A 27,977-nucleotide genomic window follows, 5' to 3' on the forward strand; every position below is an offset into this window, starting at 1 on the left:
TAGTATGATAAACATTCTTACATCGTATTCTGCTGGCCCATATGACTGCCCAGTAGATTGGACTTCACGAAGTTCACACACCTTGGCAAGATCATCATTGCACTGTGACACACAGATTGATGTCAATTTGTTCTGTGATGTGTGTCAGTATGGCTGCATGGAAGCCTTGCATTCATTCATAGTAGGCTTGGAAAACTAAACAAAATGGTTGTCAGGCGGCCATATTGAATTGTGTATTTCAAGAAATATTTGCATGCACATCCACATTTGTGAAGCCATTCTGTTTTATCCATGTACAAATAGAAGTTGATAGATAATGGATTTATTTTTATATATTTTTGGAAGTGACAAAAGTCAGAGTAGTGTGGATGTGAAAACAAATTATGATTCTTGAAAGTTTATTGGATTGTATGGAAGACAAATCATGCATGTACATTTCAATTACAAAGACACCGGGAAACTTATTTGTATTAACGTAAATATTTTGAAATGGATTCTAGACTCCTCTTAAAGGGCTGACAGTGTAGATAACATATACATGTACTGTTAAACCTGTTCAGCCCCAATTTCAGTTTAATTATGTCTTGCTTTCTATGAAGTAGTTCAATTTTCGATCAAAATGCTGCTGCTGAAAAGCTGTGGAATGTTGAAGCATACTGGGATATAGATTACATTGAATTGGCTCAGTACAGGTTTTGATGCTACTAAAAGGTAACTGCTGGATAAGTAGTGCACGGTAAACTTTGCAAAACTAACAACAGCGGACGACGCTAAGAAATCAAGACTGGAGCCACATCAAAGACAATTTGTTTATTTTCTGGTAGGAATTCATCCTTGGTGCAATTCTTTAAAATCTTTACAGTCTTCATTACACAATGAGATTAACCAATTTCACACAGAATTTATTCGTTTGACACTTGAATCATGGCAAGTATTGAACTGGCCCATTTTTCTTATCCGATACTACCAGTATGTTTACTTGATTTGAGGTAGTGGAAAAAATGACGTCTGCATTCTAGGGACACAATTGACATCTTTAAACATCATTTTTCACCAATTAGGTATAATTGAGGCGTAGATAATATCGTTCGGCATTTTCAAACTTGTTGAAATAATCTTGACCATATGATAATGTCAGTCCTGCTAATGGCTGAAAAAGAAGAGGTGACCGCAACACTTTGTACATCCCAGAAAGACACTCTAGTTAGTAGATGGTAATTGTTACACACTTTAAGCCCTGATGTGTGAGGCAAAATGAGATTATGTATGGCTCACACCATACCACCGAAAAAAAATGAGAGTTCACAGTTGATTTGACGGAAGAATACCATTTCTTCTGAACACGAAAATGCTTGAAAATAAGTCAACTTATCACTCACTGATAATGAATCGGTTTGTCCAAGAGACCATGCAATGACACCAACAGTACAATTTGAAGCTAAAATACTTTGCTGTCCTTCAATCTATGTCAAGGTTCATAAGTTTTAAGTTTCTGAGGGTACACAAGTCATGCATGAAAGAACAACCAAAACTTTATGAAAAGTATTTTAGAATAATGCATAATTACAATATAAGTTAAATTCTTCCTTTGATAAAAGATCACAAAATTTCAGATTTCTCATAAAACCACTGATTATGGATATCATGTACCTAAACATTCGGCAGATCACTAAAATTCACCATTGACATACATTTCATAAAAACGAGACTATGCTCCACAGTAAAAATCAGTGTCCGAGACAAGTCACAACTCACATGTACATACAAAACATGCTAAGAAGTACAAACAAAGATTACATCTGTGTCTTCAATCAAGCAAATGAGGTTGTTAAATGTTTTACATGAAAACATTGCGTGAAACAGCTGCCACACAGAACATTTCACAATTTGTGAGTATTTCAGTCACGAGGACAATCAAAACCAATCTGCAAGCACACTTTCATCAACTAAACAATGATCACAGGTCAGCGAATCTCGGAGGTTGAGGTCTGCGATCACAGATTTCCCCCTCTTCTTACTTTCGTGTGGACCTTTAAATTTGTCATCCCTGTAGTCTGGCTGGACAGTGAATACAGTGAAGCATAATGATAAAGAATGTGTATCAGACCACTGAACGGACTGCGTAACCAGTGGATGGATCTTGAAAGTTGGTCCTGAGCTCTTTTACGCATAAAAAACATTTTTTACATCTGATTGTGATGACAAACAGAAAATGGCATTTGTAAACCTTCTGCCATGGCAAACATTAAGTCTAGCCATCAATTGAAATTTCATTTTATGTCAATCTTTAGTTACATACATACAGTGCGTACTGCAGAGACAAATCTGTTTTTTGAAATAAACTAAAATACCCCTTTGTACTGTTAGCAGAGTTTAAAAAGTCTGACAAGCCCCCAAGATGACCTATACAGCAACATTAAACATGCTTCATAAAACTCCTACACCAATCAGAACGTTTATTCCATAAATTTGTTAAAACAATCAAATAGCATTACTTGTTTAGTAAATAGGGTAAACTATATGTACATTCTATAGCAAATGTCTAAAACTTGTAAATTCATTTTTAAAAGTTCTAAAAAATTGCAAAAAAAACCTAATATGGAAAGAACCTGCTTTTTTTGACAGCATCTTGCAAGTTTGCAAAACTTGTTTATGTAAGTCACAACTTAATGAGAGGGAAGACTAAATTATCTTACACAAAGTAAATTTTACTTTCTGGCACAATAATTCTGAACTAAAAAGTACATTTTACAGAGCATTTAGACAGCATGAGTTCACCTGTTCTTCTCATTGCTGTGAATTGTGGTCAAGCACTGTAAATAACACATTGCTGGGCATTCTGAAAGGCATGTGAAAGTAAACAGAAACAATGATTTCTGACACTGAGGGCGCACTAATAGCCCTGCCTAGGCGAGCTTATGATTTTGAATGCTGCCGCGCCTATTTCTGTCGCGACAAAACAGTCAACGTTAGGTGAAATTGGTCTACTACGTTTATCATATTGCATTTCTACTTCTGTGCCACTAACTTTTTGTGAAGCTTTTTGGTTTTTAAATGGTGTACTTGGTTCTGTGTACACAGAAAGACTGGGATAGAAAGTAACTCCTCTGTACAGACATGCATAAAATCAAAATGACACACCTTTCAACATTAATAAAGTTACAGCAACTTTGAAAAATGGGTGGTACTGGGACCAAAACTCAACAATGACCACTTTCAACATGCATTATCTCTCATGAATTCCTTTCATGCAACTATTTACACAAAACAACGCTGTTTTCATTCACTGTTAATGATTGCAAACTGTCCAAAGAAGTTGGCACATCCTAAAACTATGATGGTAGAGTGAAGAACCAATGTCGGCCAACGAAGTCGTCCCTGTTGTCGTAGATACAGCAGGTAGACCAAGCATGGTAAGGTGAAGATGTATGCTAGTCCACAAAACGCTCCTGAAAACCTACAACCATGAGGAGAAAGCAATGACCTTGCTTAGATTTACTCAAACTACTCCCATTGTAAAACAAATTCAGTATTTGCGACATAACACATGCATGAGAAATGTGCTGTGGAAATTAATTCAACTGCAGGGTTTTCCACTGCTCAGGCAGACAGCGTACAAAGTGACCTCTATAAATATTCATGATTGATAATGAGTCATTGTCATTTGACTTGCATACTGAATTGATACACTATAAGTATACTGATACATTTTATGTGAAGCATTTGATATCATGGTCCTAAATCCCTGGTTCTGGCATTGGTTCTTGTTCAGTTGACAATGACTATTTAAATAGTTATTCCTTGTGGTTTTCCTTTGAAAGTCTTGTCAATCTTTCTGATCATAAGAAAAACTTGTAATAAATTTTGTTTGAATAGACTTTGTTTTTTAGACTTCGTCAAAAACTGAAATCTCGTCGAAAGGATTAACACTACATAAGTACGTCACTCACCTGATAATTGTTCCAATTTTTGGCAAGAAAATGGCAAATATAACACAAAGGGCTAAGACAAGCAAATTAAGTACCAGGACATGAAGTAACCTGTGAGAAAGAAAAACATGAAGTCAGAAAAATATGCCACATGTTGCTAGATTTTAAAGCCCCTGTGCCCATCACTTTTGTTTCAGATCTCTGATTGGGATTTTGAAAAAAAATTTCATTTTGCTTTTTTATATTACATGTCTCTTGATGAGAATGTCACGTACAAAGTTATTCAACAATCAAGTTCAGGTTTTTTGCTATCACTGCAATAGCATGAGCACATTCCCGCAAATATTTTTGTCTGTGTATTTCAAAGAGCTGTCATACTATTCGAGACAGTAAAATATCTTTGATTGCAAGGAAGGTACCGGATAAATTTCAACCACAATCCTTTTTCAAAACATCAACATTACAAAAACTACTATAAAATATCTACCGGTACTCACCCAGGGTAGACAGCTCCGAATAGCGTGTGCATGAGTTGAAGTCGGAATATGTAAATGAGCAGTGGGAACACTGTGATCATCTGGAAAAGCAGGCAGATCCTGGCAACAAATGCTAGAATATCACCACTTGGAAAATTATCCAACAGGTTCTGTTGGAATAAAAGAACACAGATGTATTTATATGCTGTGGCCTACTCCTATTTCTGATGAGCTTTTTTAGGGATGCCTATAAACAGTTTCAATAAAATCAGAATTTGCACATTCAAATTTTTGATATTTTTTAACATCTGTGCTAAACGTTTTTCAAAACCCTTCTCTGAAAGCCTCTCTCCAACAACAATCAAATGTAGTTGTAAGTTTTCAGGGATGGCCTCATTCAGTTTTGTTCAAATGATGATGAAATTTTCTCAAGCAAAGTTTTGATGCAGAGTTTTCTTAATTTTGGTCAAAACATTATTTTCTCTGACCCCACTGGTCTTACAACTTTAAAATTCAATATTTAGCTTCATAGCCATATCAAGTTATGTTTGAAATTTACATATTTAAAGTTGATAATTTTTTTCTCATGACTATATCACTTACATTGCCATGGAATCAAGTGATTTATAAAATTTTTATGACCAACTTTGTGTATGGAGTTCTCATGATATCTTCAATTGTGAATGTTTGTCAAATATTGCTTTTAAGATTATTTTTGTCAAAAAATCAACATGATAGCCCTTTCAGATGCCCTTATCATTTGATTTTCAGGTGCTATACAGCGACTCTGTTTATTTTTGTTTTCAGCAAACACAGTGTGGCTATGTTAGCAACAGGGTCACTTATTATACACAATGCATACATAAACTCAGCATTTACACTTCCAAATAGGGTACAGAACACCTATCCTGTCATTGGGTTTGAGTTCAACATCATTTTGATATAGCAAGCAACGGCAAACTAGATCAACTTTTAGATTTTTCCATGAGAATTGACGAAGAATCCCAGCATGCATTTGGCAACTACATGGCTGCAGTGTGTGTGTATGACATGTACTTACTGATTCAATACAATCTTTGGTGAGTGGGAAGGATATGTAGAAAACCACTCCCACAAATGTGTATGTCAGTGCGACCAATACGTAAGCAATGCTGAGGTCACGACCCTGTGCAGATAGAAATTGGTTAGGCATGAATTGGTAAAATGAGATAAAATGTAATATATGTCCTGGTATAACAACTTTTAAATGGACAAAACTGATAACAATTCATTAGAATTTTGTATTTCTTTTTAAAGTCATTCATAATATGTAAATTGCAGAGCAAGTTCAACTTCTGTTTTCATCTCCTGAATAGTAGTGAAACATTCACGAATGAACTCCCAAAAAATTAAGTAAAGTACAATAGTTAGTTTGCTAGAAAGAATTATACAAAATATATGTATGGTGAAGTCATAATGCAAAAATTGCCAATTTGTGGTACTATTTTTTTATTCTTAATTTAGGTAGTAATGCCTCCATAAGGAATAATCTTGAGATAGAAAATAAATAACATATTCAGATAACACAGTCACATTGCCTTGTATACAACGAAACTACACTATTGGCTGATTCTCTGTGTGACGACTTTGAGAAGAGATGGTTGTGTGACCTCTTTAGATCAACTGTAGAAATATGAATGGATTAAGAAGTAATATCCAATGACAAAATAATCTGTGCTTTTAAATGACCTGAAATTTGTGAAGTGGTGAAAAATTTTATTTCCATGATAAATTATCTATAATGAAATGGCTATGAAAAAACATGCAAATTCTAGATAGTCTTTTTCCGTTTTCCTTTTCTCTATGCATTGACAAATTTTATTCATTTATCATTCTAATAAGATAATGTTCCCCTCTTACTCATACATGCTCATAACACAATTAGATTATGGAGCAAATAAAACATACAATTTAAAGAGTTGTTTCTAGAGGTCAAAGGGTAACAAAATGGCCGACAGACTACAGACAATACTAGTACACCATCATAAAACAGAGACAAATTTATTTTAGAGGCCAATATAATTACTTTGACAGAAATAAAGTCATGAGTAGCTGGTGTGTCTTCACTTTAAAGTAAGTTTTATGTGAGAATTTAATATTTAATTTAACATTTACATTGAGAGTTTTCGATTTTATAAGAGTATAAGTGTGTTTTACTTAGGTGAATTTTGAACTATTGAAATTAAAAAATCCTTATTTGGTACTGAATGCAAGACTCATAATTTATATTTAACAATTCAACATCCTTCCAATTTTTGTTCTGTTACTTTATTCACAATGTTTTTGGGAATCTCTGCAGAGACTTACATTGTTTTCAGGTTTCTTCTGGTTTCTGATTATTGATAATACACAGTTATGAATGAAGTAGGCCAAGGCTAATGTTCCAGTCAAAGCCGGAAAATATTCACGAGCCTCTACAGTTGGAATGAAGAAAAAGAGAGTGATGGTGCAATGAAAGAACACATCAATGCATGCGCAAAGACACACATGCCGGGGGGTTACGACTTCTCAGCTTGGTGACTGGAGGTTCAACTAAAATATACTTCACCATAACAAATAGGATTTTGGGCTTCATTACTCAAGAAGCTCAATTAATATGAGAAACATGTTGATAGAATTGTATGATAAAATACCAAAACAGAATTCTTCACATCCCAAGTCTCGCTACATGCCCATGGCAAGAACCTTTTGAGAAGCTGACCTTACTTTGTACCAAAACTACAATTTTGCAAGGATATGTAGCTTTAGACAGCACATAAGGCATCGAAATCAACATTTCCTATTTTAACCAAGTGATATTGCTTGAAAATTGCACTTGGATTGCAAACTCATTTTCTTTGTGGGGACATTTTCTCGACCTGAATCTTGGTCTGCAAATTTGAATCACTTTAGTTGACAACTTCAGTCACCATGCTATTCAAACACGTATACTCAAGATCACATTTTGCTCATTTCAATTGTTCATCTTCTTACATTATTTTCTGGATGTTTCTGTCCTCGGAGAATTGAAACAACGCCATTGTGAATGAAATAGGCCAGGGCTAACATTCCAGTGAAAGCAGGGAAATATTCACGGGCAACTATAAGAAATAACAGTAAATGAAGAAAAAAATTGTGTAAATGATTTTTTGGGGTCAGAACTAAGGAATGCATTTACACCGGTACATGCATATCAAGTATATGTGATCAAATGGTCACACTCCAATTATTTTGTGATCCAACAATACATAAAGTGACAAAAAGTTCAATAGCAAACAATTGACAATAATAAATCAAAGAGAAAAACTACAAATGTTTACTTGAGGTACCTACAAAATATCAGTGCCACCATTCTGGTAACAATTTCATCTTTAATTTTTGATTATTATACACCTACTGCTGTAACCTATGGGAGTTTGACCGTCCAATAACTTTCCGTATTTTGTATAGTACGCGAGTCCTAAATACGGGAGACGCGCGGCGCATCTCCCGCAGGGTTTGTAGCAATTTTATTTCAACAATCGCGTGCATTCCACTCATATCGTGCGTGCCGCATCCCTCAAAATTTACCATAGAATTAGTTTATACGGACGATTAATGGAGGGAGGTGTATAATAATAGGGTTATACATAAAATACGGCCCTGTATGGTCCATACAGGGCTGTATTTTGTGAATAACCCTATATTATTTATGTAATTTGTCGGAACAAAACTGAATACTTTTGGGTCTGGTATGTCCTCTTGAACAAATACCTCATCTTCAACCCACCATGCATCTGCACAATAGCTACAGTGGTGATACATTATGCTATTCTCAAGCTTTTAGTGTGGTTTGGATATGTATACCAACATATGCATTTACATACATACATACCAGTGTTCTCCCCAGAAATTTCTGAAACAGGGCCGGCTAATTTGCATAACAATAATTATGTAAATTTTATGTTAATTATGCAATACACATGTCACTCCATAGCATCAGAAAAAATCCCACAATAAAAGGATAAAGTAAAATCTTTTGTGCACTTTAAGCACTTCATATATTACATCCATATTTTCATTCAAAGTCTTCCAGTTCTCTCTAGAATAACATTCAAAATCAGACGTTTTATGTGATCCTCTGTTACGACCGGTACGTGTTTGTCTGTAGCCAGATTGCTAAAACCATGGACGTCTGTTTTAAACGTCCATGGCAAAACAGTTAGTTACACGGACAAGTTCATACGGGACTGAATATTAGTCAGAGGAGCATGCCTGCAGGGAAATATGTTGACTTTAAAACTCAATTCATAATAAAGAGAAGCCCGAAAATATTGATACCGGGTATTTTCAAGAACAAGATTTGAAATTGCATCGACTTCTACTTCGACAAACGTACGAAACTTCGACAACTGCGCGGCGTCGGCCGTAGCCATGCATTGTGTGTGTGGAGCACGCTTGAACACACGCGACCTTTGAACCTGTACTGTATATCCTAACCGTACATACATAGCTGCTGTATTCAGATGATCACACGAATGATTATTTTAACTCATGTAGTTCCTTTTATTTCATTTCATGGTGCCCTGAATATTGTAAAACGGGTCGTGGGTTTTGAAACTGGATCAAGTGAAATTGTTTCTCAAAGTCAATCGAACGAATCCATGCAAGTTACGAATGCGTCACACGAGGTGACACACATGGCTTCAACGTCATGTGGACGTACACAGATCTGGAAATGGCTAACTCGGACACGCAACGATATGAACACGCGGCAGTACCATACATTTTTGCATCTGAATTTTGTCTCAACCAATCGTACGATTTCAGCCACTTCTGATCGAAATCACTTTTCCTGACCTTCGGATTCTTACCAGAGCGAGACATTGCCTAGATGCTTTGACCATGGAGGTGACTGAGTGCCGCTGGCAAAGATGCAACACCGAGCCTTTCGTTGAGTCATGGATGTAATTTTTAATTTTTACATCCATGGTTGAGTATACCGGTACTCCATGTCCGTTATGTTATATAAAATGGCCGTTGTCTGTACGATCGGCAGCGTAACACATTTCATGCTTTTTGAATTTAAGTTTCATCCGTCTTAGCCGATGTTCATTTGCACTACGGCCGCCCCGTTTATTCTCCTCACAGACAAGCGCGACTTTGGGTGCTTTGCACCCGATAACCCTGCCTCATTGTGTGTAAACACCTAAAGCATCGACATGAAAGGAGAACAGGCTAACCATTTCACACATTTTGGCGATGGAATAAACCTTTTAATCATTTGGCACGTCGTGTTATCGCCACATTAGAACCGTTTCACACTTGAACTCGTTTCACACAAAATCGCCGCCAAGAAACAATAGGTCTTCAGCCACATTGAAAGAGAATCGGCGGACACGAAACAGGATCGGCTTGAAAAAATAAAGGATCGGGCGAAAAAATAAAGGATCGGGCGAAAAAAATAAAGGATCGGGGCCGATCTTGTTAACGGCCTGGGGAGAACACTGCATACATACATACATACATACACAGACAGACATGCATACATACATACATACATACATACATACATACATATATGCATACATACACAGACAGACATAAAAATCAGAGATAGTGCCCAGCGATTCCAACAGCTCTCTATTTAACTTGAGGACTAATGTGAATTAAGCTTATGGAAGGCTATAGAAGAAAACCACTTCATAATGCAATGTATTGTCAACGTTGCAAACAACTGTAAAAAAGATAACTGAATTAGTTAGCATCCGACCGTCCAAACATGTACATGCCATTTTGTTCATACTGTCTTTTTGAATAATGTGTATTTATTTCAATAAAATGGCTTGCCGTCCTTGGAATGCAGAGTTAAATCAGGTCCCACTCAATTTCATAAATTGCAGACACCAAACAAAGTTAAATTCATACTCTTATCACGGTAGCTTCTTTTGCTAACATAAATGTGTGGCTTCCGTTTTTTTGTAATAAAAAAAAATAATATGTCCAGATTATAGTTCATATCCAGCCAAGCACTGGCAAAGCCAATGACATCGCAACAATACTTAAACACACAGGGAGGCATTTTGAACTACTTACTTGGTACGTAAAGCCTAGTATTGGGTGTAAAATCAACATTGATTCCCCACTGGCTGGCTTTTATGGATACAAATGCAATAATATATGCTACACATACAGTTCCTGCAAGATAAATGAGAGAACTCAAACGTCTTCAGAATATATAATTACCAGAAGGCTGCATTTAGAAGTGTATGTACTCGGTATACAGTCTGATGGAAAATTAAACTCCTTTTTCATCCATGCATTCTTTTGAAAACTTACAGAAAATTTACTACAAGACTATGATAAAAACATGCCGTGCCATACACAGTATGTACGAGATTTGATATCTGGGTGTTACTTCAGCTTTACGGTATTGCACGCCTCAAAATTGGAAGACTTAAACTTTTGCTCAAACTTTCTCAAGAAAACTTGAAACAGTTCCCTTTTGAAATTAAGAATGAAAATCTGGGGTCACCTTGCAAAATTTAGAGTGCAAACTGTGCAAAACTAGAGAAATAAATTCAATTGCATAAAATTACCGATATTTAAAATTCAAAATGGCCACCATCCCATTGTTAACTCTATGGAGGAAAATTAAAACTGTCGAATTTCAAAAAAGTAAGACGGTGAAAACTTGACTCAAAGAGCTTCAAAATAAGCCCGAATAAGAAAGAGGTAGATCAAAACAGCATATAATTGTAAAAAATTTGAGAGTTCTAATAGCTGTCCCTGTGGTGCATTCTACCTGAAAACAGTGCAACCAATAGACCTGACCACACTCTACATTAACATTTACTGAAAGACTTCACAGCTTACTTACCTAGTGCATTGAATTTTGTAAAGAAAGTTGGTGATTTGAAATTGAGGAGTGGTCCCAGTATGAGCACTAGAAAGAATGGCACGGTCAGTGTCTGTTGCCACACTTTGTTGAATAGAGCCTCATTCCCATCGGTAGTGTTGTGAATAGTACCTGAACAGAAAGAAAGGAAGAGACATAAACAAACATCAATAATTTCACACTTGTGTCATTCAACCCTGATCATTGGACAAAATTAGGAAATCTACAAAAGGCATCCATCATTCATCCAACCAGATGCTTTGTTATTGATTACACTTTACACATGTGATATGCATTTCTGATATGTGCCCTTTGCACGTTATTTTGTCTTGGAAACTCTGATAAGGGCATCATGATGATAAATTTTATGCGGCTCAGAAAAATGCAATCAAACATGGCACAATATTGAATCTTGTAAAGTGATCTCCACTCTAGCATATAGTTATTTTTGCCAACAATTTTTCTTCACTCCAACCACTGAGAAGAAGACTGACTGCTATTACACTGTGTTCATTTAAATATGAGGCAATAACCATGGCAATCAAAGGGAGGGAAGTTGGAACTGCACCTGTGCGACTTTCTTGTTTACAAACAACGTACATTGTATATTGTGCACTGTATCTGGATGCATCAAGTCAACATAGCTGCAACATTTAAATTTCATGATGTATTATGACATTATGACAAAAACGTTTTAACTTTCATCAACTACCCACAAAACTTGCTTGCATTGGTCGTATTGGTCCCATAGGCCCTTTGAGCACAGTTCCGACAACCCCTTCCCTTGAAAACTATCCAATACTACACTTACCATTACTATTATTAACCATTACAACCAATGACTGGGACATGAAGCTGGTTATCACTGGTAGTGAGTTGTTAGTGTGTACAGTTGGATCTATAGGTGGGTGGCGTGGATGGGGACATATCGCACCCTTGGTCACATTTATTGCAGCTGACATGTTGATGTGATTTACATCCTCTGAAATCAACAGAAATGAAAATTTCAGTTAGTACAAGCACAAAATAGTGCATTCTTTCTTTACTTATCTTAAACACATTTTGCCCAATGGCAGCATGTTGCTTTTCATAAACAAATCTCTGATAACACTAATTTGTAGCTGTTTGTCAGTAGTTTGTGCAAGAAAATATGAAATCAACACTCAAGAACTACTCAGAGATTTAACAGTCATTCTTTGGTTCTTTTCATAAGAGGATTTATACACTGCTTTTATATACAGTGTCTGCACTGTTTGATTGGTGGTTATTTGGCGAATTGATTTCCAACAGAAATAAACCACAAGCAGTAAATCCATCCTTTGTATTAAAAATAAAGCATGCAAAGGACTTTCAAAATCATGTTTTCTCAATCTGCACAGAAGATGACATTTTAGATGTAAAATCGTAATTGTATTTTTGTTTTACAGAATTATTTGAGTAAGAACATCATGATGTCAGTATACCTTCAGGGATATGCGGTATTTCAATGATAACAGCGAAATCACAATTTCTCAAAATTTTCCACAACATCAGTTATTCAATGAACAACGTAAAACATTATCCTAGCGTAATACATATCTGCTAACTCACCGTAAATATATTTGACAGTGTGGAATAGAAAGTTTGATAGCAGGACCCAGTAGACTATCATAGCACCGAGCAGCGCAGACAGAGAGAAAAATACGCTGCAATATTCACCCCATTTTCCAAGGTAGTGACGACAGACGTCAGAGAATTCCAGAATTTCACCTGGCTTATCTGTCAACAAAGAAAGTGAAAATATTCAGAATCTCATATTTGTTTTGTCGTTCATATTGTATTTTGTGTCACTGAATATTTATTAAAGTTATGGCTTGAAGCGAACTGATTCATTTTGTGATCCAAATTTTACACTGTTGTGTAAGTTTTCCTCCAGTCGGATCAGGTTTATTCATACAATATTTCGTACTCAGTGCGGGATTTTTGAGTTTTGTCCCAAAACAGCTTTGTTTGTGTGTGCATCCCTCCCTACCGTCGTTTGTTGTTCTGATATGTCAGCCTTTGGCCTATTCCATCCTATGCTATGTAGTATGATGCTATATCATCCTGTACAATGCTGTGCTGTATCAAGCTAAATCTTACAACTCACAAGTCAAAGAGTTCGCCATAACAAGTGGAAAATATCATTTTGATAAACCATAATTTGAGTGAACTTCTGTAGATTTGTGTGTTTACAGTATATTGAGAAAATGATCAGAAATTGAAATAGAGCTTTGCATAAGACCATCTTGCCTGTTCATTACAAAAAAACATTACCACAATGAAAGATCCTATGAAAACAGTCAGAACCTTGTCTTACATTGAATACGTATGTAAACAACTTGAATGTAGTACTAAGAATTTTTCTCAAGTGATACAGGATACATAAAAATCTATTAAATGAAAGGAAACTTACGAAAATTGTCTACAGATTTGACTACTCTATAGCAAGTATAGAGAGTCAGCCCAGCCATTGTGATGAGTATTATAATACCAAGTACAAGACCAGCTTCACCCACGGCCCATGGCATACTTAGTAGAGATGTCCCCATCATTGTGTTCCATATCGAAAATCTTCATCACGGAAAAAGACAAGGAGACAGAATAATTTTTTTTTAAAATCAAAAATTAGTGGTTTACTAAAATGTAAAAGATGTATTACAGGCATAAGGATTATTTTCTTCATAACTTCTATCATTTTGCACTCACTTACTTTCAGATGAGAATGCTATCCCATCATGCTGTGTGATGCCACATCTTGTCGATAATGACACCAATAGAACTTGGCTATGTACAATCAGATGAAAACTTTTGATGTGTGTCATTTGCTTTTCAAATAATTAAGTCCATTCCCCGCTTAGGAGTATTTTCAGTTTCTGGATGTCTCACATGACAGGATCAAAATAAGATTTCACAATTTGTTGAGGTCTTTTTGTCAAAATTACAGAGCAAAAAAAAGGCACTTGATGTTGATGAATCCATGGATGGTTTGTTGTTTTATATAATTCTTGCTCACTTCTACCATAGATTTTTTAATTGCCTGAGAATACATTGCATTCTGGGTATAAGACAGACCAATTTCATTTGATGCGACATACTATGCATACCACCTGGTTTATTAATGAGATTTGCTTGATTTCTTTCAATTTCATCCTTTGATAACACCATTGCTTTGGCAATGTTTTGCTATCTTGTTGTTAAGGCCAGGAAGAAAAAATAAATTGTTCATCGGAATCGCCGCTTCTACTTTGGCATATTTGGAATTTTTTTTTTTTGATCGCGGCAAATTCTTACTTCCGCATTACAAATATTTTTAGTACTGCCGCTGGTGGCGCCCTACACTTTGTCGGGTTTTCGCGGGCACGGGATTTTGAATGAGACTTCCGACGTGTTTGGACTTAGTTGACCGCCAACACGTTGTTGTGACGTCTGAATTTGGCGAATCACGACGCAAAGTGGGTCGATTTGGCCAGAAATTTCCTCGTTTTGTAAAGGTTAGTACATGTCACATCATGAGTATTAATTTGATCGCCAACATTCGACGTGATGGCCAACAGTTAGTTCCAAAGACGCTATTCAGTGTTTGTCCTGATATTACGTTCGGCGATTTGTTCAACAAGATCGTGACACAGGATTCGCGCTAACGTTCGCCACAGTCGCAAATTGCAAATAAATGTCCGTTGTGGCAAAAAAAATTGCTACGCCTTCGCCACGCGTGGCGAAAGCTCGTGAACGGGTGCCGTGTTGGGATCATTGACCCCAGACGTTGTCTTCGAAAGTCACGTCAGTCCGCGATCCCAGACCGACTGTTTTCCCGAAGGACCGAGAATTTCGACGTGCGGGTGTTTATGGTGATCGATCCAAAATATGTACTGGATTATTTATGTAGCCTACTATACTAACAACTAGTCGTTTTTACATATACGTGTACATTATTTTCCGCTATCCAAATTTTTAACATAAACGCTGCAAGCATCGTACGAACATTGAACCACGTACATCACGTACTTGTACGTCGCGTCAGGGTGCAAGCGTGAAGGGTAATTTGAGTTCATACCGCATAGCAGCACAACGTGTATTCAAAACAGCGTGCATCATCGTTAATCACGCTGGTTCTGTCACTTTTAACGAATCAAAATAACCCTTAGATCAGTCAAATTATCGAAATATTCAGTCATTTAAATATCTAGCCTTGAACAAAATAATTTGTTGCTCTGTTGTACGTCGACGACCGATGATCGACGGCAGAGTTCTTGAGCATGAGACTGAAGTGATGGCGTTGGACTTTGCCCAGGGCGAAAATGAGCATGCGCGAAAAAGTTTCAAGATATACAGTTTGTATACCCTGGGTCCATGTACGGTTTGGGTAGTTTCGAGACACCCAAACAATGCAAATGTGTTACGAATGCACGGTACGATGCGATGCGGCTTGCGGGCAGCTACGGTTGCAAACTACAAAGAGTTTATTGATTGTTCTCAGCTGGGAAAGTAACTAGGTTTAAAAAAGCTTCTAATTTACAAAAAATAAGGAAATAAGAAAACCACCATGAAAAGAACAAAGACAGACGAACCACGGTCCTAGACCATGGTCGAACAAATTACAGCAAGGTTTTTGTCTGTGCATGGAAGTATAAATGTGAGACTACAGATGAGTCGGTTGATCATAGATTTGTCGTACTGTCGAACTGCTCTTTTGATTTTTCACTGACTTTGCGAATTTCATTTATTTTCAAAACCTTAAGTCTTAAAACCTAAGCAATTTTTTAATACCAATAGTTTTCTTTGATACTTTTTGGAAAATGCTTTGCATAGTCAGGCAATCACTGTAATTTTGTGAAGATCACCAGATAACGGTATATACAGCAGTTTTTACATTATGTAAGAAATAAAAAAGAGGAACAATTATGGCCAATTACAATTATGACTTCGATGATTTTTTCATGACATGTTGTGCAAGTTTTGTTCCAAGAACTCTAGTAGACCTATTTGTTGTTTGTGTCATAATAAAAGTTAACAAAAGTTTGTTTGTCCCTGTCTATAAAGAGAGGGGTCAATTTATTCACCAGCATTCATAAAATATAGATCTGAAAGGAAGTTACGACCAATTTTTGTTTAATACATATTTTTTTAATTGAAGGACAGACAACTTTCACAAAGGACCTGGAGTTTTACTGTGCTCCTGGTCACTATTATCTGCAACTATAAAATTGGCAGAAAATGTGCTCAGCAGTTTATCTGTCGAGAAATTAAAGTGTATGTACAACAGCCCCGGCCCAACATTTCAATAATAAAGTACAAACGTTATTGTAAATAGGGTTTGTGCAATTTGTATGTGAAATTGATTTGTTGGGTGTGGCTAATAAAAATTGCTTGTGGCTAAAAAAAATTTGATCATTTTAGCCACACTAACAGACTGTGGCTACAATGAAAAAATTCCTAGCGCCAACACTGTGACAGCAGATGGACGGTGCATCCGATTGAATAAAAATTGCATCGAAAGTATAAAAATTTACGGCAATGATAAACACATGGTTGCGTCGATGTTAAAGTACGATCTGAATGATGACTATATAACTTCACTCCGATCACAGTACAGTGTTGTTAGACCATTGTGTAAAATGTGTAGAGACAGTGGTAAAGAGGCCAAAACATGGGGCCAAAGTAAAATGAAAAAACTCAGATGCTAGGTCCCACCAGGACAATATTAAAGGACAATACTGAATTGTTGGATTTCAGTGATTTGCTGTACATTTCAGTTTTATTCTGAGAAAATGTTGAAATACTCAGAATATGTTGTGCAAACACTAACTGTGAATGTAATGGCCTATGTTATTGTTGGGAAATATAGTATTGAATTCAGTTACCAGTATCAGTGTTTCTTGTCTGAGATATTTCTGGTAAAAAGGGAAACAATTATCTTGCCTTGTCTGCATCTGTGCAAAAATGCCAGAGAACCGCATTTACCTTCGGCCTAAAAAAAAATAAAAAAAAATTTTCGCTCGCCACTCCTGGATTTTGGTCTAAAAAATCCGATGAACAAGATTTTTTTTCTCTGGCCTAAGTAACATTTTTTTTGCTTCTATGTTTGATTTGTTTCTTTTGTCTTCCTGTGGTTGTTTTGTCAATCTGCTTTCATAAAATTCTGTAATTCCATGAAATCTGACATTTTGTCATGCTATCAGATGGTCCTTTGTCAAGCAATCATTCCGGAAAATCACAAGACTAGACTTAGTTTTTGTTAGCCCACTTTAAGCTACCATGGTACAACTGAATACAGAGAGTTCAGAAGTCTGTTGGGCTAGCTGAAGCAAAGACTTACTAGCTCACCAAAAAACTTCTATCTCACGGGCTTGGGTCTGTGAATTAAATTTGTTCATTGCTAGATACTGTCAGTGATCACATGAAAGCATTCTGTTGTAATATATACTTATATCATTTGAATCATACAAACATATGCTCTCTCCACGCAGCATGACGGAAAAGCACAATGCGAAGATTCATATTTGTGTTTTATCCATTTTAAAGTTGCTTCCTTTTGAATCCTGTAAATGCTATCTCTGCCTGAGTAGCGAACAGGTTTCTGTGCGTCATCAGTTTTTGTTTGTGTCAGGTTTCCGTCGTCATCCTTAATGTGCAACACTACAAAAGGCATGACACAAGGTGATTTAACAAGTCATTAATGGCATGAAGCAATAGACAATGGTGTGTTTTTGAAATGCTTATATGATCATATGATTATCAGGACCAGAACAGTGCCAAGAAACTGAAGTACGGCGGACACGAAAAACTGGGTACGCTATGACTGAGCATGAACAATATTCCTGTGAACATTCCTCGGAGGCGTCGACTTTGACGCCTGAGCAGCGAAACACTTTCATCGTCTGCTTGCTAGTCCTTGTGTTTATCATCACCGTGGGTTTGCTGGGCAACCTAGCTGTGTGCTGGCTGGTGATGTATAGAAAGAACCTCCGCACCTACGCCAACTTCCAGCTTCTTTTCCTCTGCATTTTGGACGTACTCGTCTGCACCATCAGCTGTTCTCTCTACGTGTACGGCACGCTGACCACGCTGAGCCAGGGCGTGTTCTGCCTAAACAACTTCCTCCTTCTGCGCTACTTCAACTCCTTTGTCATGGGGTTCAACTGTATCACCATCTCCTTATCCCTAACAACGATGAGCATCATGATCGTGGTCAAAGCGACCTGCAGTGTAGCGATGGGGAAAATGCGCAGCGGCATCATCTTCTCCCTGACTTTCAGTTTTTCGGTGGGTGCAATATGGGGTGCCTTCCAAGCCGTACTCAGCGGAAAACTTCTACCCAGTATGACCCAGGGAGAGCCATACCTCCCCATGATGAAAATATCTGATATAGCGGGATGGGTTATCATAATGCTAGATGTCTTTGTCATTTTGGCTTCGTACCTTTACATGTACATCAAAAAGAAGCTGAGTTTGACGATAGTCCAGTCCTTTGAAGGACAACCCCAGGATGGAGACGCTGAGACTTCCGACATCCTGTCGCTGAAAACACACATCCTGATGGTCTCCACTTTTCTGGTCACCCACATCCCAGCGATGATTTTCTGCTTCTATCACTTCAGCACCGAGACTGAGATGAACATAGCCTATTTCATGCCCTTGGTGTGCATGTACTACTGTGGCAGCGCTGTCAATCCATGCATCTATCTGGGCACCTCCCCCACATATCGCCGGTGGATACTGGCTGCCCTACCCAAGAGTGTGTGCGTCATGAACTAGCATCGAGCAAAGGCTACTTCAGCGCTGCAACTGTATTATGACCGAGAGAGGTACTGCACAGCTTTCAGGCAAGGAACTTTAAAGCCCCAACCAAGAGGAAACACTGTTACATATGCAAGCTGGTATTTCTGACTGCTCTTGAGAATTTTTTGATCAGTGCGAACAAGAGAAAGACACTTCATCACTTCTGTAGAAAGCTGTGTATTACATATTCATAATTTTAACTTCACATTGTACAGTCAAACCTGTCCTAGCGGTCACCCTATAACCATGTAGGGACCGTGCCCTAACAGAGCATGCACCTTTTCATAGTGGTCACCTTGTGACAGTCCCAAAATATTTTACATGTTAAATGCCCTCTGTAGAACATCCACTTTTCCTTTGTGGTCAGTGGCAACATGGAATTGCTCCAATACAAAACCAGTGTATAATGGTCAGTATAAGTCTGATTCTGAACGAACTCTGTCCAGAAAATACTTCGACTGGAAGGCAAGAAATGAGTCTTTTTTGACTGATTTCATATTATTCTTCATTACAAGTCTTTCAGAAATCAAATGCATTCATCATGATTTTTAAGACCCGTGACAGTAAATTTTCTTCTTAGAGATCTTTTCTGTAAATCACCATTCAGTAGCAGACCACCTACACTGAAAGTAATGTCACACCAACCCTCTACAGAAAGGCCAAAATGTATTTTTGGCCGTACAAGGTATTTTAGATAACCCTTGGTAGAGTGATAGTCAGTATAGTAGTTTAAATTTACTTGTACTTCATTGCCAGATATTTTTAGGTATCAGAAGCCATCTTAGATTGTGTCTGTCTTTCAAAACTCAGACTGCTCATTATTGAGGAATTCAATTTGTTTCAGAAGGTTTTGTATCCAAGGCAACAGCTGTTACAAAACACTGTTAATTGTGTTTCACAGTCATTGGCTGGAAGGGATGCATAGGAGTTTGGTTGCTGGGCAACCATTTGCATAAAGATTCTTCAAGATGATGTATAACAGCTGAACGTCCAATATTTCTTGCCACATCGTTATTTGTCATTGTCAAACATTGATCAAAGTATGCAGCATGACGTTATTTCTCTTCAACTCTGTGTGTCATAATAGCTAAACTAAACAGATAACTAATCTACACTAATGTTGGCTTCTGTCTTTGCAAGTTATTGTGATCACCAAGGTACTGACTAATGAAGCAAATCTCAACCATTTGGAGGGAACTTGCTTGTTATCTCAAAAAAAAGAATGCATATCAAGTACATCTTATGTTATCTTAAAAAGAATGCAAATTCAGTCAATTCTTGATGAGATTCAAACTCATAATGTACGGCACAAGCCACATGACAAAGATATCACAGTCAAAACCGCTTGGCAAAAATCCCCACCTTAAAAAATGTGGTTGATTAACCAAGCTAAGTTTAAATTATTTTGACTGCAACCCTTCCACACACTGTAGAGTCCTCATTATCTATATACGACCCAATACAGTACGTCCAAATAAAGACTGGAGTGACAGGGTCAACCTTGTTTTAAAGTCTCATCTCCTAATGTAATGATTAACGAAGGGTAGGGATGTTCAAAAACTCAACTAATTTGGCACACTAAACTCAATTCATGCTGAGATAGCAATTTCTTACATTCATTTTCTGTGTGTAAGCATTGTTAATGAAGCTTTTTCAAAATTGAATTTTGGTGATCATAAAATTTTGTGAGGCCATTGAATTTGAATTCTTTTGACAAAGTGTAACTTGTAAAGTTTAATGAGAATGCTAATAGCACAAGGGAGTATTGTATCTTTGTAATTTTTGGTGCAGGTCTACAGGAAGAGACTAGTTTGAAAGTATTCTCATAGCACAAACATATCAATCAAATATATTATCTGTGATAATTTGTCCTCATAAGTGTGAACTTACATGGTAATAATACTTGACTGTTTGCCTTCTGTCTTGCGGATGGGCAGCAACAGGAAGAAAGACGTTGGAATCATATGATCCGGTATCCGCTGCAAGGAAAATGGAATCAATCAGCTTTTAACCTCTCATCCCTAATATTCCCTGTAAACAGGTCCACGGTCACCAATGATAAAAATTGGTTTGGGCCAAAAGGTGAAAGGGTTAATTTAGTCCTACTTTGTGTGTGATTTTAATTCGTTGGAAAAAATTATTTCTCTTCCCTTCTAGATAGTACATGTCAGTGTATCATTGGTGTAGTTGATCAGAAACTAATTCTTATATAGCATAATTTTAGGCACAAAAGTTTTAAGGGGACATAAAACTTTTAATGATATTTTCATTATTTTTGTTGCATAAAATATATTTGTGTTGTTATCTGTCTCACCAAAATATCTGGTAACAATTGGTATTGTAACAAATTGACGCTTTGATGGATTCTATGAGCAAAATTGAAGACAAAGTCAGAGGTATTTTTGTGTTAAAGCAGTACATGCCTTAGAATTGTAAAACTCTAAACTGTTACTCAAACTTTCCCTGAGAAAAACTTTCCAGCATTCTCATTCAAAATCAAGACTTAAAATCGCGGATCACCATGCAAATTTTGGTAATTTGGAAACAAATTACCTTTGAATTTCTTGATATTTTAAATTCAAAATGGTCATCATCCCTGTGTTACTAAATGGCAAAGATAAGATGGTGAAAATCAACCTTATTCCAAGAGCTGCAAAATAGCCCACACAAGTGGTAGTTCAGAAAAGCATTGTGAAAATTTGACTGAAAAGTCAAAAATCTGTTCCAGAGGTGCATTCTACCAGCCTATTTGAATTAAATTAATCATACTGATTGCTTTCATAAAGTAAGAAATTACTGTTTACAAGGTATTGTACAAGCAACTGTGTGTTTCAATTCCTTTCTCAAAGACTAGAAAGGGTAGAACGCACCTTGGACACAGATATTAAGACTCACATTTTTACAGTGTTTTCGATAACTGCTTGTGGGAGTTAATGTTGAAGTTCTTGGAGCAAGTAAATTTTTCAACACATGATTTTTGTGAATATCAAAACTTTCATTTTTCACCATAGATTTAATGCAGGGATGGCGGCCATTTTGAATTTCATATATCAGTAAATTTACGGTAATTTGCTTTCATAGTACAAAGATTTGCGTGGCAGCTTCAATTTTAATTTTGATTTCAAAAGAAACTAGTTGAAGGTTTCCTTGAAGAAAGTTTGAGCAAAAGTTTAAGTATTTAAATTTCGAGGTGCATACTACCTTAACAGATTTTCAATTTACACTCTCCTTGGTAGATCATAAGCATAGCATTGTGAACGTGTATTACTATTTGATATGTGCAATAAATATATAGTTGGTGTAGTCATACACTTGGTACTGTTTCCATTCATATTAAATTTGTTGCCAACCCACTGTGAGACCAAACTGCTGACACTATTAAACGTCTAAATGGTTGTGTAAAAATTTCTTGATCACAAGATGCATTTAAAAAGAAACCATGTTGTACCAAGTCACTGAAACTCTGTAGTTGTAATAATTTACAAATAAATTTATGGCATATACATATATGCATCAACACATAAAAGTTTTGTAGGGTGACATTAAGATAGGCTTGGATTGAACTGTTTGAACTTTCAATTATGACGTGAACAAAAGGACCTACTAAACCTAGTGTTTACTAAAAGTCTAAAAGATTGTGGGGATGCTACGTGTACCATCAGATTTACCTACGGTATTATCATCTAGACACTTGATGGAATAAATTTTAGTATGCTATACCAGTGTGTAAAGAACGCCAATGCGTCATTCTTATTTGATGAGAGCCCACAGTAGCTATGGTATAGTTGTAATATACCAGTGCTAAAATTGGCCACTCGACTGCATAAAGGATGAATGCCAAAACACTGGGTGTTCAGGTAACTGGAAAACATGAGATGTTGATACAGTTCGCCGTATATAGTACCTGCCCAGCAGCTTGTGCTGTATGTCACAGATCCAATCCCCACAAGCAATATACACTTCTACTCATACAAAATGCAGCAAAAGTTTGGTCTTGAAACTTTTTCACCATGTGCAGTACCTCTTAAATTCCACTGAAATCAATGCTGGCCATATAAAATTTCACCAAAGCTTTACTTGGCAAGAATAAACATTAATGAACACAAACCTTGGGATACAAACTAGATGGGTTTTTCTAAGTGTCCTCTAGCTATATTTGATATCCCTACAACTCCCTAAATGACAATTGCAAAAAGCTATGTCTGCTCACTGATATACACTCATGTAATTTTCCTGCAGCGAAAAAACTCAAGGTACTCATGGAAAAATCCAATATCAAACCAAGTACTGAATCAAAATTGAAGAGAAGTTGATCTCAGTCAAAAGATACCGTAACCACCATTGGATATCACTGCATATTCGGCAAATAGGCACATGCATTCAGGTACAGTATACAGTACTTTGAATTGCAACTTTCAAAAGCATCAAAACAACACTAAATTTACTCTCCTTGGGATTGTTTACTACTTTGCCCCTTCACAACTAAGATTTCAGGGGACACCCCCCACTCAACTGATCTCAATTGTGTGGTTTCACCCGCATACTAGAAAGAGGGGGTTAAAATATGTCCACCCAGAATTTCTGGTACACAGGTCTACGCTCACATTGGTCACACAGGATTTTGGCCAAGCCAGGGTTGTGAAAGGGATACAATGCATTTTGAAACTCACCAAGGTGGTATCATCGGGTGGTGTTAATTTGCTGTAATATCTGTGTCTGTTGTAGGTGGCGGCTGCATTCTGGTCCTCTATTGTTTGTGCTCTGTTCAATGATGTGACACTCGGTGAATAGTGGAACGGCTTCCTGTGAGGTGATAACAAATTGGGAGCATTTCTGTCGGCGTTCATTGTACCGCGTACCTTTTGCTTAAGTGGAAGACAGTTGACTGAAACTTATCGCTCGTCTTTTGATAATTATTTTGCTTTTTTTTGTTTCCTGTCTGAAATGATTTATGGTCTACTTTATTTGGTAGTCGACTCATTGACTGTCAGTATTCAACTTTCTTCCTGCTTTAAGATTTGGCTTTAATGACACAATGTCTTTTTTTAAATCAGGAATTTTCTTTGAAGCTAGTATTCAAATTTTATGCCTGTCAACAAACAAAGAAATGACCAGATGTTTGACAACCAACCATTGGCCATATTTCCATCACCAGATTCTAGGCAAATAATTTTTTTTACTTGAAATAAAAATAACCAAAACAATATATGATGATCTCTCTGTTGCCATAAAGTAGCATTTTTCCAAGAACTTTGCATGTGATGGAACCTGTTTGGTGACAAGGAACTGTATGGCAGATTTTTGCATTCTGTACATTAATGGATACATTCAGTACATACTTGATTATTTACGTGTTGGGGTAATTATGTAGAATATTTTTTTATTCAATCCATCATCCAACAGGCAAATGCCCGATCACAGGATGAAGTACCCACAACCCACTACCCAATGGAGCAATCTATGAGGCGTAAAGTGCCTTGCTCAAGGGCACTACCCCGTGCCGGAGTCTCGACCTCACCATCCTCCGATAATGAGACCAGTGCCCTTACCACTGCCCCATGGTGACTCCTACATACATATGTATGTACGAGTATGTACGTATCAGTATGTATGTATGTATGTATGTCACTGCCTGTCTATCTATATGTAAATATCTATGTGTCTATATGTATGCATGTATGCACAAACATGACTTGTTTACCCACGGTGTAGTCCATGTACTTATATGGTGTATTTGAGTTTGAGAATTATTTTCAAGGATCGGAAATTCAGCTCACTTTATCTCAATTTATATCTATTCACAACAATCTACAACAGACCATGTTCAAGATTCACCCTTTGCTTGTGTTTGGGTAATCAGTAAATCACCTGATTGATTGATTATTGATTGATTCACAGATTACTGATGAACAAAACTCTACCTTGTCTTCTGTGGTACATCATTAATGGACGCTTTTGACAGTTTCCTTGGCGATGGTGACTGACCCGGTGAAGACCCTTCGCCATAACTGGCATTTCGTGGCAGGGACGATAGGCTGGATCCACTCCTTGAGTTCAAGATGCCATTTTGCGATGAACTTTTTGGTATGCTTGAATACCTTAAAAGACAAATGAAAGCAGAGTCTTTCAAGTCTGGCAGAGAAATGGTTATGTACATATACATATAAAAAATCTAAGGCATTTTTGCAAGTATTTTCTATATGCTGTGGAAACGACGTGTGGGTAGCTTACATACCTTGTGTCAGCCACTAAGTGGGACTGAGCCCCAATGGACTCACTGTAGGCCAAAACAAATAACTGTATCAACACAAATATAGCACAGTGAGAACATTCAGGTATTGATACAAATGATTTCTTTTTTTTTTCAATTAAATCACAACAATAAAAATTTACACCTATTAATGGCAGTTTAATACATAGTTTTGAAACTGCAAGCTGAGTGTGTGGCAGTTATGGCAAATTCACAGTGCAATAGAACAACAATTGGAAGTGAGAATGATTAAAGTATAGCCACTATAAAGAAAAAATGACTCATTTTAGTTGTTGACATTTATATTTATACTGAGTATAAGATAGAACATCAAGTTAGAAAAAACCTGTCATCTTCTTATATCACTGTTCAAGAACAGATGTGAAATAGTTGGCGTTGACTTTGTTGTATGTAACTACAAATCTGCACACTGACAGAGATATGGTTTGACAAGAAGCACATTTGAATTATGGAATCTGAATGTATTTACAATCACATGATTAACATGTAAATATATTCCTTAGTGAATTTTTCATGCGAGAATATCATCTGCCAAAGAGATGTTGATGATTTTGCAGGTTGGAACGAGTGGGAAGGTAACTTATTACCCAGTTTGTGGGTCATTTGTTATTCAATATACCAGCTAGGTCATTGACTCTCCTGGCAAAGTGAAGTCAGTTTTGCTCAATGGCCTTTTACTGTAAAGGATACTGTTATTCGTGTTGGGTGGTCACATGACCACAAGGTCAGTGTTTGACCTCTATTGTTCTGAATGCTATTTAAAAGAAAGAATGCAAACTCATAAAAATCAGATGATTGGATGATTGACATTGTTGATAAAACTTGCTGTAAATTTAATACAAGCTGCAGGAAGCAGCTTGGTGTCTCACGACTTTGTGAGCACATATCAGATAACATAGTAATTCTCAAAGATTGCATTGCAGTGTGCACTATCTTTTCCTACATGCACCCAACGGTGATTTGACCTTTGCATCACTTCCAGCTATTCAATCTTGGAGCTCTGTAACCAACTATAAAGCAAAATGATATATTAAAATAGCAGACAACATTCTGCATGATTGTACAAAACTTCTATGTTTACTTGATAGGATTGGAGTGAAGTAATACAAGGTTTCTATGTCCTATTTCTTCATCGCTGACATCCAATGGCACAATAATTTTCTCCTAAGAAGAACGCAAACACCCTGCATATAAACATCCTGTGCAGCAATTCTTGAATTATCCATATCATCAAATGATTTTTAATCTTGAATTACTGTTTGTATTACGCAAATTGTTCCTTCTCAAATCCATATTATGGGAACCAAGAGTGTTTTTAGTGCACAACTGTCAGTGTAATTTTGAGTTGACAGGGAAAAACAACCGTCTGTCAGCTAAAATTTGCCAGCTGTGAAAACTTAGTGTTAATAAAAATCGGGACATTTTGCACAAACTTTATGTGCCAGATATACCACTAGTAACCGCCTGTACTTTAATTTTTGCCACCTGTAACCCAAATTTTCTACATTCCTGAGTTGAAGTAACAAAATTGACTGAAATCTAGTTGCATATGGGTATTCATCATGTGGACACCCATATACAACTGATTATTTCTGACTAGTATCTACTTGAATATGAACAATACATTTCTCTTATGTGCATATATAAAGATGTGCAAAACACAATGCGTCTCCATACCCACGAAATTCCAGTACGTACACGAATCATTTTAATACAATAGGCATCATCATTATCACCTGTTTCGTACACCAGGTCCAGTGCGTGGGCTGTGTTACAATCTTTCGAGGTAAATGTCAATCCACAGTCCATGGCGGGGCAGTAGTCAATTGCTATTAAATTTGCACGGTACTGTTGTACCTGTAGGGCTTCTATTTGAAGTTGCCCTGCCTAGACAATGCTCGGCAACGACACCAGTTACACGTCATCAACATCTGTTTTGTTATAGTTGAAAGAAGTATGTATCCGCATTTGACCGAGATCTCGGGACGCATTGTCCACACCGACTCATGAATGAATAAACACTTTTACAGCGTGAATACCAGAATGCCGACGAGTTCAGACTGTCTGAGTCTGACCACAGCACTGTCGGTTAATTAAAACTGGCAGCAGCTGTAATACCATGGCAGGGTTTACGAACATGCGCAAAACAGACTCGTTTGATATTAGATACCTTCGTAAAAAAGGTTTTTCTATTGGATCCTATGCGGGATATTGTGTGGCTTATATTAAAACTAAAGGTGCACAGAAAATCTGCGATGACTTTGATCTGTTGATGTGAACTGAACTTGAGTTGAACACTCACCCAGATGAAATTGTTGGGAGTTCTTCCCGATCATCTCCATCACTTTGGATCGACAAAAGCGGCTTCCTCTCATCTTCGGACATGGTGCTAAACAATCAAGCTGCCTGTGATCGAAGACTTTGTAAACACTCGGTACGCCATGCGTCAAAATAACATGACTCCATTGACTCTCTCTATCGTATCGCAATCGAGCTTCTCGCCATGATGATAGTGCACGTGACTGTCAACAATAAGGCCATTTAACTTAGTAAATAAAACTCTAATTCAACTTTTGTATTCAGCAGGTGGAAAATAACATGTGACT

At 37.0% G+C, this 27,977-nt stretch overlaps 1 protein-coding gene across 3 annotated transcripts; it reads right to left on the bottom strand.

Annotated features, from left to right (window-relative positions):
• Positions 1-795: 795 nt before the first annotated feature.
• Positions 796-27,914, bottom strand: LOC139138530 (neutral amino acid transporter 9-like). Of its 3 annotated transcripts, none has more exons than XM_070706940.1 (14): positions 27,674-27,914; positions 25,022-25,198; positions 23,771-23,903; positions 20,991-21,079; positions 13,735-13,892; positions 12,891-13,058; positions 12,112-12,282; positions 11,283-11,432; positions 10,499-10,600; positions 7,418-7,524; positions 5,466-5,570; positions 4,427-4,575; positions 3,951-4,040; positions 796-3,457 (listed from the first exon to the last, which is right to left on the bottom strand). In XM_070706940.1, exons 1-14 carry the CDS (start codon positions 27,754-27,756, stop codon positions 3,280-3,282), a joined length of 1,860 nt encoding a protein of 619 aa, XP_070563041.1. In that variant the 5' UTR covers positions 27,757-27,914; the 3' UTR covers positions 796-3,279. The 3 variants fall into 3 exon arrangements, with proteins under 3 accessions (XP_070563041.1, XP_070563040.1, XP_070563042.1); XM_070706939.1 differs by lacking the exon at positions 7,418-7,524 and adding an exon at positions 6,752-6,858 and having other exon boundaries at positions 27,674-27,908; XM_070706941.1 differs by lacking the exons at positions 7,418-7,524; positions 27,674-27,914 and adding exons at positions 6,752-6,858; positions 25,336-25,372.
• Between the last annotated feature and the right edge of the window lie 63 nt (positions 27,915-27,977).

Source organism: Ptychodera flava, chromosome 8, assembly GCF_041260155.1.
Source record: "Ptychodera flava strain L36383 chromosome 8, AS_Pfla_20210202, whole genome shotgun sequence".
Classification (NCBI taxonomy): domain Eukaryota; kingdom Metazoa; phylum Hemichordata; class Enteropneusta; family Ptychoderidae; genus Ptychodera; species Ptychodera flava.